A 16,340-nucleotide genomic window follows, 5' to 3' on the forward strand; every position below is an offset into this window, starting at 1 on the left:
CCTTCACAACAAGGCCAGACAGTAACTGAGGAATACAGGTGGTAGCATTACCACCTTTCAGATAATCCACGGCCAACCACACAGACTAACGCCCTCAAGCACCTTTCACCCAGAAACATTTGTAGCAGCTGCCCACTGAGGAACAATTGGGTTTTTTCAAAAAAAATGTTTAGAACTCTACTTAACAAAGCTACATTAGACATTGTAAGTCTTAAAATTAACTTGGGAACAGTTCTTGTGCAGAAATATCTCTGTTATTTTCCTAATGTATAGTTTAACTTTTAAAAAGCTTCCTCATATGAGATGAATTAGTTGTTTTATCCGTGAACTATCTATCTTGCATTTAATCGACCCCTTGCTGTGATCTCAGGAGGCTCATTTCAATCCATCTGCTCCCTTCCTCCATCCCTCTGGAGAGTCAGTTTTATTCCATTAATTGCAGCTTTGCACTTTCTTACTCACAGTTCATACAGAAAAAGAACCCTCTGTACAATGAGATGAAGGAGGACACAATCTGGTCCATGGAGCGCTTGAATGACTATATTAATGAGAAATATATGGAGGCAAAGCGTCTCCCCAGAGACTGGGTCTTCACTGTTTTTACGGTACGTTTATGCTGCTTCTAATTAGCAGGATGAGGCTCAGTTGGAGACTTCTCATCACTGGAGGATTGAGATACACAGGCCTCCTGATTAGAGATGAGATGATGTCCCTATGTTACTGTAGTGAAATTTTGATTACAATATATTTGTTCAGATCAACAAGCTTCTGAACAAACATAATCACAAAATGTAAGTCAGAAACTGAATCAAATTAGAGAAAATGTCCATAATTGAATCAGCTTAGTTTGGAACTATATATTTTATAACACAATAGTGATAAGTATTTCTCAGGTTTTTACAGATTTAGGTAATTAACAAAAGAAACAATGATGCAGCCATTGATTATGATCTGGAATGTGCTGCTTTTGGTGTAATGGTAGATTAAATTTGGGCATTCAAGGTAAACTTGGATTATTATTTAACAAGATTGAATGTACAAGGTAGGTGGTGGGAAAATGGTATAAGGTGGATTTTCCTTCAGACAGTGAGCCCAGACTTGATGGACTGAATGGCCTCCTACAGCACTGAAACCATTCACTGATTCTGTAACTCTGACAACGAATTTGATAAATGGTTCTAATTTATGAAATATTTCAAAAATGTTAAAATTTAACTAGTCCCAACAGAGGTCTGATCTCACTTTCTTGAGCTGAGAGATCAGGGGTGTCTTCTACTAGCCCCAAACGCAGACATTTGAGGAATCACTGAGTTTGTCATGTCCTTTACTGTCTCTCTCGTCCATTTGCAAAGTCCATTTCCACCTTTTTCAGTTAATGTTTCTGTTGGGATAGTTCCTGGATATCTTGATGTGCAACATTCACTGCTCTGGATAGCTCTGCATAACAAGGCACTTAATTTCTTCGGAAACCCTTGAATTGTGTGGAGTGGAAACTTCTGCCTGCCCTTTGCTCCTGCTATTTAGGCAAATTAAATGCCATTTTCAGTGTGACTTGAAAGGAATTTTGCAGTAGGACATTGCCACAGCACTAGTGGCCCATCAAGCTCAGAGAAGGAAGGGGCAAATCACATAGCAGGTTTCAACAATGCCAATTGTACTCAGAAAGGATGGGTCAAATGGATGCCATTAAAGCTAAGAAATTCACAGTACTGAGGAGGCCATTTGACCTGTTTTGTTTGTGCTGACTTTTCAAAAGTCATCCAACTTAATCTCACACCCAGCCTTATCCCCAAAATCATGTAATGATGTCTGATCTTTTTTTATTTACATTGGAGGAAACATGTGGCCAATGTTTTACACAGAGTTGTCAGAAGTGAAAGAGGACATTCAGAAACTGGTGCATGAGGTCTACTTCATCCAATCCTATCTGCATATCCTTCTCTTCAGTATTTAGGCCCTCTTGGCCTAAATACCCAGCTTCCCTTTAAATTCACCTGTGCTATTCTACGCCATGTGGTAGTGTGATTTATTTTCTAACCACTTTCTGGGTAAAGAAGTTCCTCCTGCGTTTTTGCTTAGGTTTCTTTGTGGTTACCTTATATTTTGCTTCTCTAATGGCATTGTGTGAGGCTGAATGATGCAGGCCAGCAACAATCCATGATCCTTCTAGCCTCCCCCTTTGATGCAGGACTGTGATCAATTGTGACCGAGTGAACTATAGTTAGTGTTAGGTAATCCAAAATAGCCCAGTAAGATTAGAGTACATTAAAATCAGGGAAAACATGTCATACAGAAACTCAAAGGAAGATAGCGTATTCGTGGGAGGCCAATCATCTCAACCGCAGGACATCATTACAGTAGCTCCTCAGAGCCAACTAACAGTAGCTGTTTCATCAATGATCTTCTCTCCATCATAATGTCAGGGGTGAAGCTATCACTGATGATTTCGCAATGTTCAGCACCATTCAGAACTCCTCTGATACTGAAGCAGCCAATGTCCAAATGCAGCAACACCTGGGCAACATTCGGGCTTGTGCTACTAAGTGGCAAGAAACATTTGTGAGTCTTACCGCCAGGCAAAAAATCATTTCCAATAAGAATCCAACTATTGCCATTTGACATTTAATGGCATTAACATTGTTTATTCCACTATAAACATTATGAGGGTTACCATTGAGCAAACACTGAGCTGGACCAGCCTATAAATACAATGACTGCAAGAACAGATCAGAAGTGGCAAATTCTGTGGTAATTTACCTCTGGTCTCCTCAGAACCTGTCCAGCGTTTACAAAACACAAAACAGGAGTATAATCAAATACTCACACTTTTCTGGATTAGCGCAGTTCCAATAATACTCTCAACACTATTCAGGACTGAGCAGCCCTCTTAATTCTTACCCTATCTAACACATTCAACATATACATTCTCCATCACCAATGCACAGGAGCAGCAGTGTCTACCATCTACAAGATGGCACTGCAAAAAATCACCAAGGCTCCTTAGACAGTGCCCTCCAACACCTGAGCTCTACCTACTAGAAAGACAGATAGACAGAAAGACAGATGGTAGCAGATACTTGGGAATATCGTCACCCGCAATGTAGCGTCTAAACCACATACCATCCTGACTTGGAACAACTTGCTTTTCCTTCACCGTCTCTCTCTATAAAACTCCTAGAAGTCCTTCCCTAATAGGTTTCTGGGTATCTTTATAGTGCAGTGGCTCAAAAAGGCAGATCAGCAACACCCTCCTCAAGGGCATTTTGGGATGGGTAATAGATGTTGGATTAGCCAGCAACTTCCCTGCTCTGTGAATGATTAAAAGAAAAATAAAACTGTGTCTTTAAATATTAATATGTAAAATGAAAGTGCATGGGAGTGGGGATCAAGTACTGCCATGGATTGAGAACTCATTGGCAGACAGGAAACAAAGAGTAGGAATAAAAGGAGTTATTTCTGAATGGCAGCCAATGACTAGTGGGCCACCACAGGGATCAGTGCTTGGACCCCTTCGATTAAGATGAGGGAACTAAATGTAATATCTCCAAATCTGCAGAAAACATAGAGTTGGGTTGGAGGGTGAACTATGTATGCAGACATGCTTCAGTGTGAAATGGGAAAATTGAGTGAGTGGGCAAAAGTATGGAAGATGAAGGGTAGTGTGGACAAATATGAGGTTATCCACTTTGGTAGCAAAAGCAGGAAGGCAGATAATGTGAATTGCAATAGATTGGGAATAGGGAGGTGCAACAAGACCTGAGTGTCCTTCTACAGCACTTGCAAAAGTAAACATACAGGTGCAGCAGGCAGTGAAGAAGGCAAGTGGTATTTTAGTCTTTGTAGCGAGAGGATATTGAGTACAAGAGCAGGGATGTCTTGCTGCAATTGTACAAGGTCTTGGTGAGACCACCCCAGGAATATTCTGTGCAGTTGTGGTCTCTTTAGATAAGGAAGGAGGTTAGGCTAGGGAGGGAATGCATTAAAGCTTTACCAGACTGATTCCTGGGATGACAGTTCCAATGTATGAAGTGACACTGGATTGTTTAGATCTTTAATGAGGGGTGATCTCATAAAAAAACCAGATAAATTTCTAACAGGACTAGACAAGGCAAATGCAGGAACAAGTTTCCTGATGATCAGGGAGTTCAGAAATAGAGGTCACAGATTCAGGGTGCAGGGTAGGTATGTGGAATTCTCTGCCGCAAAAAATGATCGATGCCAAAGCATTGAACGTTTTTCAAAAAGGAGTTGGACCCTGTTCTATAGCTAAAGTGTGTGAAACAGGCCATTTCCCTACAGTGTGTGAAACAGGCCATTTGGCCCATCGAGTCCACACCAACCCTCCAAAGAGCATCCCACCCATATCCCCTCCCTCCCCTATAACCACATTTCCCATAGTTAATCTATCTAGCCTACATATCCCTAGACATAATGGGAAAATTAGCATGGCCAATCCACCCAACCTGCACATCTTTAGACTGTGAGATGAAACTGGAGCACCTGGTGGAAACCCATGCAGACACAGGAAGAATGTGCAAACTCTGCACACACAGTCGCCCGAGGGTGGAATCAAACCCAGGTCCCTGCCTCTGTGAAGCAGCAGTGATAACCACTGAGCCACCATGCCACCTCTAACCCATTATTGGTATGGAGTGTTAACTGTCTTTCTTTTGCCTTGAGGTTTGAGGCAGCAAGTATTTCTGTTTTATTCTTAAAAGCCTGCCCTCTGTCTTTCAGTATCTCCTTCTATTTTGAAATTTCGTTCTTCTGCACTCATTCACTGGTCTCACTTATGATTCAATTCCCATCCCAAATATAGGCATTTTTAAATGAAATAAAACTTGTTTTACATTTTAGAGAATCTTAGGACCATTTTATACACTTCAGCGCTTGTAACAAATCCAATTCTTATCTAAAATGTGACGATATCCAAACTGACAATGAATCGCTACCTGTATGTTTAATTTTTGTGGTTCATTATGATGATTGTACGTGACCTTTTGCCATTTTGCTAGCATTTTGGATATCCTTTAAGTACCATCAATATTTATAATATTCAAAACAAATGTCCAGATGATTCAATCTAATTGCTTGGAAGGAAGTACATGTCCGGCTTTGTTTGGATATGTAATTATTGTATTGACATTATGACTGTTAGGCTTTCAGTGGCTAGTGGGTTATAACTAGAAATTGGGATAACTGGTGGGCTATCGTTTACTCTTCATTTATAGATTTGGACATTCAATTCAATAAAGCAATGTTAATTCGATCTTCTTACCAGGCTTTAGTGAAGCATGGAATTATCTCAAACAAGGTAAACCCAGTGAAATAGAAATAGAGGCATAAAACTAAAATGGATGAGATTCTTCTTTGCTTGATGAGGTGAAATTCAAACTGAAAGATACGTAACAAAAAGGAAGGGATAAAGCACAGGACTGGGGAAGTAAGAATAATCTACTGCTTCTGAGCATTCCCTCAAATACAACCAAGCCTATAGACTGTGTAACAAAGAATCTTGTCTGACTGCAAAGGTTATTAAGAGATTTAATATTTTCTTACAGAAGAGAACACAACAGATCATGACACAATGCTTCATTGCCACCAAGGCCAGACTTGGTAGGAAACTGGGCTACTTTGATCTTCTGGGTTTTGACATTATGATTGATCAAAATTTCAAGGTGACAGTATTTTTAATTCTCTTTGGCTATGCACTTTTGTTAAATCAGTGAATATAAATTGATCCAAATGTGAGAGCAAAGGAACTTAGGGTGTCATTGAGTTATAGAGTTGTGCAGCATGGAAACAGACCCTTCAGTCCAACTTGTCCTTACTGACCAGGTATCCTAAACTCATCTAGGTCTGCTTGCCAGTATTTGGCCCATATTCCTCTAAACCTAAGCAATAAAAAATTGAACTTAATCAATTAAGGAGATATAAAGGCAGATGAATAAAGGGTTAGGCTTTAAGTGGTATTTGAGAACAAGAATGGGTGGTAGACATGCATAGTTTCAGCAGGAGATTCCAGAGCTTAAACAGCTTAAACACAGAAGCCAATAGTACAAAAGCATGAATTCTGAATGTTTTTCGTTCACATTGGTCTATCCATACCTGCCACACTGTTTCCTTCTGGTAGCAACGTTCTTCAGGATTCAGTCAATCAGGGTGCTAATGATCCATATTTAGTGATGGGCATTTTGAGATTTCCTATCCAGAATACATTCTGTGTTTTGGTGAACTGCAATGGTGCACATAAAAAAATGATTACACACCTCTTTTATAGTCCAGAGATTGAGTCCAGAACTACCATTGCAGTTTGAGAATTTTAATTCAATTCTTTTGAAAAGTAAACCTTGCCCTTATATCTGGCTCAGCTTCCATACAAATGTGGTGCCCTCTGAGATGACCAAACAAGCCACTCAGCTGTATCCAAACAAGGTAACAAAGGATGCACAATAAATCCTAGCCAGATCAGCGATGCCCTGATCCCAAGGATCAATCTTAAAAAGAAGGCTTGCTGTGACCAATATTAATGATACAATTCAACTGTGTATGAGACTGCAAATTTAGTACTACCTACTAGTCGGAATTTATAAAAGAGTCATAGCTCTGGGTATCAGCTTGTCTCACAGGGACACTATACATTGACAGTGGAAAAAAATCCATCAGTATTCCTATTGCAGATCCTCATGCAGCAAACCCCAGTGCAAAATGCCTATGTTTATGATCAGATCCACTTGGTTATCCTGTTGAGTACACTCATACATTTTTTCCACATAGATGAAGAAGCTTTGAGATGTCACTCCCTCCAGTGGGTAAATCATAGTTCTAAAGATTATGGCAAAAGATTCATGAAGTAGTGGATAAAAATGAAAGAAGAGTAGGGAGATGATGAGGAAATATGTTTTTTTAAATTTTAAATGCCTCAAATTATGATGATATGAAAGGTGCTGGAAGCAGCTTCACAAAGGTTGAAAAGGAACTTGGATAAATTCATGAATGGTAAAACTTTGCAGGGCCAAGACAGAGAAGTATAAATCTAATTGGACAGCTATTTCAAAGAAGAGTTAAATGACCTTCCTCCTGTGCTTCAAAAATCCAAAGTACAATGCTAATTTATTTTTCTCCATTTTCCTCACCTCTTTCGTGACATTGGCAATGCAATGCTTAATTATGTTTTGTCCGCTATCTCATCTCCCAGATTCATTTCATGGGTGAGCCAGACTGAGCAGATACAGGATAATTGGATCCACACAGATTTAAGTCCAGAACTTGAAGTTGAAAGGACACTGCATTGCCTCCATTTCTCCAATTCAACATTAATAATGCCACTCCCTTGTTCTTTTCCCACATTCCTGCAAATATTTCTCTTTGTAGTATACATCCAATCCCCTTTTGAAAGCTACTGTTAAATCCATTCCCTCCACCCTGTCAGGAAGGACATTTAGATTAGAATAACTTGCTATGAGAAACATTTGTCTGCATCTTGCAGCTGGCTTTTTTGCCAATGATCTTAAAATTTGTTACTGGCCTTCTGATACTCTTCTGATTTTTAAGGCTTTGGTATGTTGTTGGGAATAAAAATGGGAGATTTCTTCGGCCTCTAACTGGGTAACATTTTTCTCCGATATATCTGGAAAAAAAAAGATGTGAAAGTATTGTCAATTGCTAGCAATAAACTAATGGTCTTGAATGTTTTGGTAAGCTTGCATGTTATACTAGGACTCCAACTTGCTATGTTGTGGACAAGGTGGAACAAGTGATTTCCCATGTAACAGTTTGCTCAGTTTGCTCCTCCCATTGTAAAGCACTTTGTATAATAAGTCCCTTCTCTGTGGAGGGGGTAATTGGTTTCATTTGTTCTTGCACATTTACGAGCAGCTGTTTATATGGTAACATTAACATATGGTCAATGAGCAAGTCATCTACTTATTAGATGGATGTAACATAGAGAAATACGAACACTTTACCAGGTGGATTACCTCCTGTTTTGTAGTGTGACTATTAAGTGACCTTGAAAAAGACTGCATTACAAATAATCTTCTGGTAGATATTTTCTGTAAGTACAATGAAACATAACAATTATGTCACTCACAGTGGCACAGTTATCCACAGAGCCCTTTAGGAACAGCTTTTCTTTAGCTGAATGGTGGTATCTATACACTATACACTGTAAGATAATCCAAAGAGCCAAAAGATACCTATGGATTCCTATTGATATAATTGCTGTAGTGTGTTGTATAGATCAGTTCAAGTTTAGCATATGCATCAAGGCTGTGATTGTGGCTGCCACATGCACAGGTTTGGAGATATACTTTGTGTCAGAAATAGAGGACTGTCCCATTAACATTCGAAAGTTTAGGGACCATGGAGATTATCTGAGAGGCTTCTCTTGCTTGAGGTGAAACTATGCAGAAAAACATCTTAGAGATAGCAGCATGGAGAAAAGCTCCTCTGGTTAGCTTCACATTAGAGTTATGATTCCAAACCATGAGGGAGGGATCATTAAAATATAAACCCTCCATTACACAGCAAAGTCAAAATTTCCTCAGAACAATGCAAAATAAGCATCAGATGTCAGGATATCTAAATTCTATCTGAATACTTCCCAAACCATTGCCCGTTGTGACCCCATTTTGAAGTTTGAAAATGCCATATCCCCATGGGGAGAACTAAAGAGCAGGAGGACAGCTGTTTTAACTTGGCCATACCTCTCTGACAGGAATTGCCCCATAGCCCAGGACCACAAAATTTACCTTGCAATGCCATTTGGGGACCCAAACTCCTACCTTGAGAGGCCTTGTTCTAGCTTCACCGCTTCACCAGACCTTTATTAAAAAACGGTTTATTTTTCTCCCATTAATGGTACAACTGTGCAGATGGACCATGGCAGTTATTTTTAATGGTGCTGTTCATTTCCTACTTTGGGAGACCACATCCTGATGCATCAATTCAAAACCAGTAAATATCAACCAAGTTTTAATTTGGTCACCTGACTATGGTCACATAGGTGGATCATGTGACACATAATAGTAGTAACAGACTATGAATTGTTTATTGTTGTGTTAACATTGAGATTTGTTGGTCAATGAGCATAATTATATGTCTCTCATCAGCAGTTGACAAGGATATGTTTCCCTCCCCACCCCTTTCCGCCTTCCGCAAAGACCGTTCCCTCCGTGACTACCTGGTCAGGTCCACGTCCCCCCCTACAACCCATCCTGGCACCTTCCCCTGCCACCGCAGGAACTGTAAAACCTGCACCCACCCCTCCTCCCTCACCTCTATTCAAGGCCCTATAGGAGCCTTCCACATCCAAAGTTTTACCTGCACATCCACTAATATCATTTATTGTATCCGTTGCTCCCGATGCGGTCTCCTCTACATTGGGGAGACTGGGCGCCTCCTAGCAGAGCGCTTTAGGGAACATCTCCGGGATACCCGCACCAATCAACCACACCGCCCCATGGCCCAACATTTCAACTCCCTCTCCCACTCTGCCGAGGACATGGAGGCCCTGGGTCTCCTTCACTGTCGCTCCCTCACCACCAGACACCTGGAAGAAGAATGCCTCATCTTCCGCCTCGGAACACTTCAACCCCAGGGCATCAATGTGGACTTCAACAGTTTCCTTGTTTCCCCTTCTCCCACCTCACCCTAGTTCCAAACTTCCAGCTCAGCACTGTCCCCATGACTTGTCCGGACTTGTCCTACCTGCCTATCTCCTTTTCCACCTATCCACTCCAGCCTCTCCTCCCTGACCTATCACCTTCATCTCCTCCCCCACTCACCTATTGTACTCTATGCTACTTTCTCCCCATCCCCACCCTCCTCTAGCTTATCTCTCCACGATTCAGGCTCTCTGCCTTTATTCCTGATGAAGGGCTTTTGCCCGAAACGTCGATTTTGCTGAAGCTCCTCGATGCTGCCTGAATTGCTGTGCTCTTCCAGCACCATTGATCCAGAGCAGTCATTGTTTTTACCAAGGAAATTTAACAGTATAACTCATGAACTGACACTGGCAGTCTTACCGAGATTTGCAAATGTACAATATAACTGATCTCTTTGATCTAATTAAACTAAAGCCAACATTCTGGCCGTGGTATTGGAGTGGAATGTCTAGGGAAGGGTGGGATAAAGTGTTCCTTATGGTCTTTTAAAATCATTTCTGTCTTGTATACAACCTATTGTTATGGACTAGACCAGATCACTCAAAACATTCTTTAGCAGGCAGCCCACACCATAACTTTACAATTTGTTTCAGTAAGTATACAGTGAAAATTACCCACTGGTTGACTAGGTTGACTACCAGTTTTAAAAAAGACAAAAATTTATTCACAAAATTACACAATGAAACTCAAAGAACAGAATAAATAACCCCTACAGAACTCAGTCTATCCAAACTAGACTTAGTTATGCTGTTCCAAATATACAAAACAGTGACAATAAGCAAACCCCCTTAAAAAAAAACAGTAAAAGATGGAACAAATGCTTAAAGGTTGAAGTTAGAAGGGCAGAAGGAGAGAGAGTCTGTTTCCACACAACTGAACTCTTACCTTGTTCTGGACTGAACTGCTCAGCTAGAGCACTCCCTTTTCATTATACAGGTCACTTCTAAAACATAACCACTTTGGCCTGAAGTCTCATCTGTTTACATGTAAACAAAAGGCCTCTCAAAATCCTTTCTCACCTCTGTACCAAACTAGTCACTTCAGAGCTGGGAGGGATTTGTGACCCATTTGAAAAAATCCAAGGACACAGTACCCTTGAAAAAAAGGAACAGCTTTTAGCAAAAAGGGACCAGCTTTGTGATACCTCCCCCCTTAAAAAAATGAACCATTAATATCAAAAGATGGCTTCATTTTTAAAACCCTTCAATAACAAGCTAGTTAGTAGTCTAAAACACACATATACACTATACTAACTATGCATAGCCACATGCGAATGCAGCGCACCCGCCATCGAATGCCCCCACATTGAGTTTCGATAACGCATTGGCAATCACGTTTTTACAACCTGCTACATGTGCAATTTTCAAACTGAATGGCTGCAACAACAAGCTCCATCTAAATAGTCTGGCATTTGTGTCCTTAAATTTTTCCACAAATATCTCAGATGCATTGCTGGTAATATAAACACTGACATGTTGTAATACCAACACCAAGCTTAAAGTCTCTTTCTTCGCCATTGAATAATTCTGTTGATGAACGTTCAACTTCCTGGAAAAATACCCGATGGGTCTTTCTATTTCCCTCGTCATCCTCCTGTAGGAGCACTGCACCGACACCCACATCACTGGCATCGATAGCCACCTTGAAAGGCTTTGTGTAATCCTGTGTGGCTAATACTGGGGCAGTGCTTAACAACATCTTTAGGCTGTCAAATGCCTTTTGACGTCTGCTGTCCACTGAAATTTCTTGCCCTTTTTTAACAATTCGGTGAGTGGAGCAGCCACACTGCTAAAGTTTGGCACAAATGTTCGGTAAAATCCATGCAATCCCAGGAACCATAGTACTGCTTTTTTCATTGATAGTGTGAGAAATTCCCCAATTACTTTCATTTTTGGATCCCGTGGGGCCATTTGTCCATGTCCAACAACATGGCCTAGGAAGGTGACTTGGGCTTGAGCAAATTCAGTTTTAGCTCCGTTTACCACCAAGCCTCCGAAGTCGATCGAACAAGTCTGATAAATGTTCCTTCCATTAGTGACTAAAAATCACCAGGTCATCAATATACACCTCACAGTTGGGTAATCCCACAATGACCTTATTAGTCAGTCTCTGAAATGTTGCTGGAGCATTTTTCATACCAAATGGCATGACTTTGAACTGATATAGTTCATTTGGCGTTAGGAAAGCCAAAATTACCTTTGCTCTCTCTGACAGAGGTACTTGCCAGTAGCCTCTGAGCAAGTCCAACTTAGAAATGCAGTTGCTTGTCCCACTTTTTTGACACAGTCCTCCAGTCGTGGAATTGGATATGCATCTGTCTTTGTAACGGCTTTGACTTTGCAATAATCCATCCATAACCATTGGGTACCATCTGGCTTTGGCACCATGATTATGGGTGAGCTCCAGTCACTGTAACTCACTTTGATTATGTCATCTTGGAGCATGCACTCTATTTCCTTCTCTACCTGTGCCAATTTTAGAAGGTTATGCCTATAAGGATGTTTCTTAATTGGAACAGCATCTCCTATCTCTAAATCATGCACAATTAGTTTAATATTTCCCAGTTTATTTCCGCACATCTCCCCATGTGATAGCAATAAATCTTTCAGGTAATTTCATTTTTCTTGTGGAAGGTAACTCAATAATTTATCCCAATTTTTGACAATTTCCTCATTGTCCAATTTGATTTGAGGAATGTCCAATTCAGAATCCTCTGAACTTGGTTCTTCCTTCTGTGCTGTAATCATTAACACCTTCTCCTCTTGCTTTCCTTCCCTATCAAAATACCTTTTGAGCATATTCACATGACACATTCTGTGGGATTTCTTCCTGTCTGGAGTCCTTATCAAGTAGTTCACCTCATTCAATTTCCTCTCAATTAGATAAGGTCCACTAAACCTGGCTTTTAAAGGCTCACCTGTTACTGGAAGTAACACCAATACCTTATCCCCAATTGCAAAATTGTGAATTTGTGATTTCTTATCTGTTTCCTGTTTCGTCACATGCTGTGATACTTTTAAATGCTGAAAAATGCGTTGCTGGAAAAGCGCAGCAGGTCAGGCAGCATCCAAGAGGCAGGAGAATCGACGTTTCGGGCATAAGCCCTTCTTCAGGAATGAAAGGTTCCAGCAACACATTTTTCAGCTCTGATCTCCAACATCTGCAGTCCTCACTTTTTCCCATACTTTCAAATGCTGTCTAGCCAACTCTATAGCTCTATTTAATTGTTCTCTAAAATTTGGCACATATTCCAAATGGGTAGTCTCTGAATTCTGACCTATTGATTTCTCCTTAATCAATTTTAATGGTCCTCTTATTTCATGCCCCAAAATTAATTTAAATGGACTGAATTTGGTTGATTCATTTGGTGCATCTCTGATCGCAAAAAGTACAAACCGAGTTCCTTTATTCCAATCATTTGCATAATCCTGACCATAAGCCCTCAACGTGGTCTTTAGAGTTTGATGCCATCTCTCTAGCACCCCCTGCAATTGTGGATGGTACGCAGTACATTTGAAATGCTTTATTCCAAGTTATCCATAACCTTCTTGAACAGTTTGGATTGATCTTTGATCTGACTGGATCTCTATTAGTAGTCTGTATCTAGTAAAATAATTAAATAATTCTTCCACAACCCTTTTAGCTGTGATGTTACATAATGGGATTGCCTCTGGAAATCTATTCGACACAATAGACAATAGACAATAGGTGCAGGAGTAGGCCATTCAGCCCTTCGAGCCTGCACCGCCATTCAATATGATCATGGCTGATCATTCCTAATCCGTATCCTCTTCCTGCCTTATCTCCATAACCCTTGTTTCCACTATCTTTGAGAGCTCTATCCAACTCTTTCTTAAATGAATCCAGAGACTGGGCCTCCACTGCCCTCTGGGGCAGAGCATTCCACACAGCCACCACTCTCTGGGTGAAGAAGTTTCTCCTCATCTCTGTCCTAAATGGTTTTCCCCGTATTTTTAAGCTGTGTCCTCTGGTTCAGCACTCACCCATCAGCGGAAACATGTTTTCTGCTGTCAGAGTGTCCAATGCTTTCATAATCTTATATGTCACAATCAGATCCCCTCTCAGTCTTCTAAACTCAAGGGGATACAAGCCCAGTCGCTTCAGTCTTTCAGTGTATGGTAATCCTGCCATTCCAGGAATTGACCTCGTGAACCTACGCTGCACTCCCTCAATAGCCAGAATGTCTTTCCTCAAATTTGGAGACCAGAACTGCACTCAGTACTCCAGGTGTGGTCTCACCAGGGCCCTGTACAGTTGCAGAAGCACCTCTTTGCTTCTATACTGAATTCCTCTTGTTATCAAGGCCGGCATGCTATTAGCCTTCTTCACTACCTGCTGTACCTGCATGCTTGCCTTCATTGACTGGTGTACAAGAACACCCAGATCTCTCTGTACTGCCCCTTTACCTAAATTGATTCCATTGAGGTAGTAATCTGCCTTCCTGTTCTTGCCATCAAAGTGGATAACCATACATTTATCCATATTAAACTGCATCTGCCCACTCACCTAACTTGTCCAGGTCACCCTGTAATCTCCTAACATCCTCATCACATTTCACCCTGCCACCCAGCTTTGTATCATCAGCAAATTTGCTAATATTATTGTTGATACCATCTTCTATATCATTAACATATATTGTAAAAAGCTGCGGTCCCAGTACAGGATCCCTGCGGTACCCCACTGGTCACTGCCTGCCATTCTGAAATGGAGCCGTTTATCACTACCCTTTGTTTCCTATCAGCCAACCAATTTTCAATCCAATCTAGTACTTTGCCCCCAATACAATGCGCCCTAACTTTACTCACTAACCTCCTGTGTGGGACTTTATCAAAAGCTTTCTGAAAGTCCAGGTACACTACATCTACTGGATCTCCTTCATCCATCTTCAGAGTTACATCCTCAAAAAATTCAAGAAGATTAGTCAAGCATGATTTCCCCTTCATAAATCCATGCTGACTCTGTCCTATCCTGTTACTACTATCCAGATGTGCCGTAATTTCATCCTTTATAATAGACTCCAGCATCTTTCCCACCACTGAGGTCAGACTAACTGGTCTATAATTTCCTGCTTTCTCTCTCCCACCTTTCTTAAAAAGTGGTATAACATTAGCCACCCTCCAATCCTCAGGAACCGACCCCGAATCTATCGAACTCTGGAAAATAATCATCAACGCATCCACGATTTCGCAAGCCACCTCCTTCAGTACCCTGGGATGTAGACCATCAGGCCCCGGAGACTTATCAACCTTCAGACCTAACAGTCTCTCCAACACCAAGTCCTGGCAAATATAAATTCCCTTAAGTTCAGGTCCTTCAGCCACTGTTACCTCAGGGAGATTGCTTGTGTCTTCCCCAGTGAACACAGATCTGAAGTACCCATTTAATTCTTCTGCCATTTCTTTGTTCCCCGTAATATATTCCCCTGTTTCTGTCTTCAAGGGCCCAATTTTAGTCCTAGCCATTTTTTTGCCTTGCACATACTTAAAAAAGCTTTTATTATCCTCCTTTATATTATTGGCCAGTTTACCTTCGTATCTCATTTTTCCTCATTGGTAATAAATACTTATTCCCACTTTTTGTTTGAGGTAGGGGACCTACATAATCAATCAAGACTCTTGTGAAAGGTTCCTCAAATGCGAGAATAGGTACTAAAGGTGCAGGTTTTTTTTACTGCCTGTAGTTTTCCGATTAGCTGACATGTATGACATGTCTGGCAAAATTCAACCACATCCTTGTATAGTCCAGGCCAGTAAAAATGTCTTTGCTTTCCTCACCCCTAAATGATCTCCAAGTGGTAGCACATGTACCACACGCAGCACCTCCTTTTTATATCCTACTGGCAAAACAATCTCTACCTACTTCTCATCTGCTTGAATGTGTGATGGTCTCCACTTCCTCATTAAGACATCATTTGTTAAGTAGTAACATACAGGGATGGATTCATTCTCCTTCGCTGTATATGTCTTTTGATACAATCGTTTTAACTTCTCATCTTTCTGCTGTAACTCAATAAGCATAGCAGAGCTAAAGATACTTGTATGTTTACCTATTTGTTCCTGCTCTGTCCCAAGTATCTGATCAAAAAAAGTCACAGATAAAGCTATGTCAACTTCCCTATCTGTGTCTTTTGATCTCTCCTGCTTCAGCTTGTGGCTCTGTGATCATGTGATCACACAATCTGGGAAGATTCGAGGTACAGTTAGTAAGTTTGCAGATGACACCAACATTGGAGGTGGAGTGGACAGCGAAGAAGGTTACCACAGATTACAATAGGATCTTGACCAGATGGACCAATGGCTGAGAAGTGGCAGATGGAGTTTAATTCAGATAAGTGCGAGGTGCTGCATTTTGGGAAAGCAAATTTTAGCAGGACTTATACACTTAATGGTAAGGTCCTAGAGAGTGTTGCTGAACAAAGAGACTTTGGAGTGCAGGTCCATAGCTTCTTGAAAGTGGAGTCGCAGATAGATAGGATAGTGAAGAAGGCATTTGGTATGTTTTCTTTTATTGGTCAGAATATTGAGTACAGGAGTTGGGACGTCATGTTGTGGCTGTACAGAACATTGGTTAGGCCACTGTTGGAATATTGTGTGCAGTTCTGGTCTCCTTCCTATCAGAAAGATGTTGTGAAACTTGAAATCTCAGAAAAGA

General features: G+C 40.9%; 1 protein-coding gene across 11 annotated transcripts in view; it reads left to right on the plus strand.

Annotated features, from left to right (window-relative positions):
* Positions 1–16,340, plus strand: part of LOC122540403 (protein polyglycylase TTLL10-like) — a 159,576-nt gene that overhangs the window by 116,760 nt on the left and 26,476 nt on the right. For 9 of the 11 annotated variants that reach the window (XM_043676101.2, XM_087980323.1, XM_087980329.1 and 6 more), the window contains 2 exons: positions 465–605; positions 5,562–5,678. The exons of 1 other annotated variant lie outside the window; for it this stretch is intronic. In XM_043676101.2, coding sequence (XP_043532036.2) covers positions 465–605; positions 5,562–5,678 — 258 coding nt within the window. The remainder of the gene's footprint in view (positions 1–464; positions 606–5,561; positions 5,679–16,340) is intronic. One more of the 11 variants, XM_087980328.1, reaches the window with a different exon arrangement.

The sequence above is a fragment of the Chiloscyllium plagiosum genome, unplaced genomic scaffold (assembly GCF_037043375.1).
Source record: "Chiloscyllium plagiosum isolate Xiang-an unplaced genomic scaffold, Cpla_swu_hap1 HiC_scaffold_37, whole genome shotgun sequence".
Taxonomy (NCBI): domain Eukaryota; kingdom Metazoa; phylum Chordata; class Chondrichthyes; order Orectolobiformes; family Hemiscylliidae; genus Chiloscyllium; species Chiloscyllium plagiosum.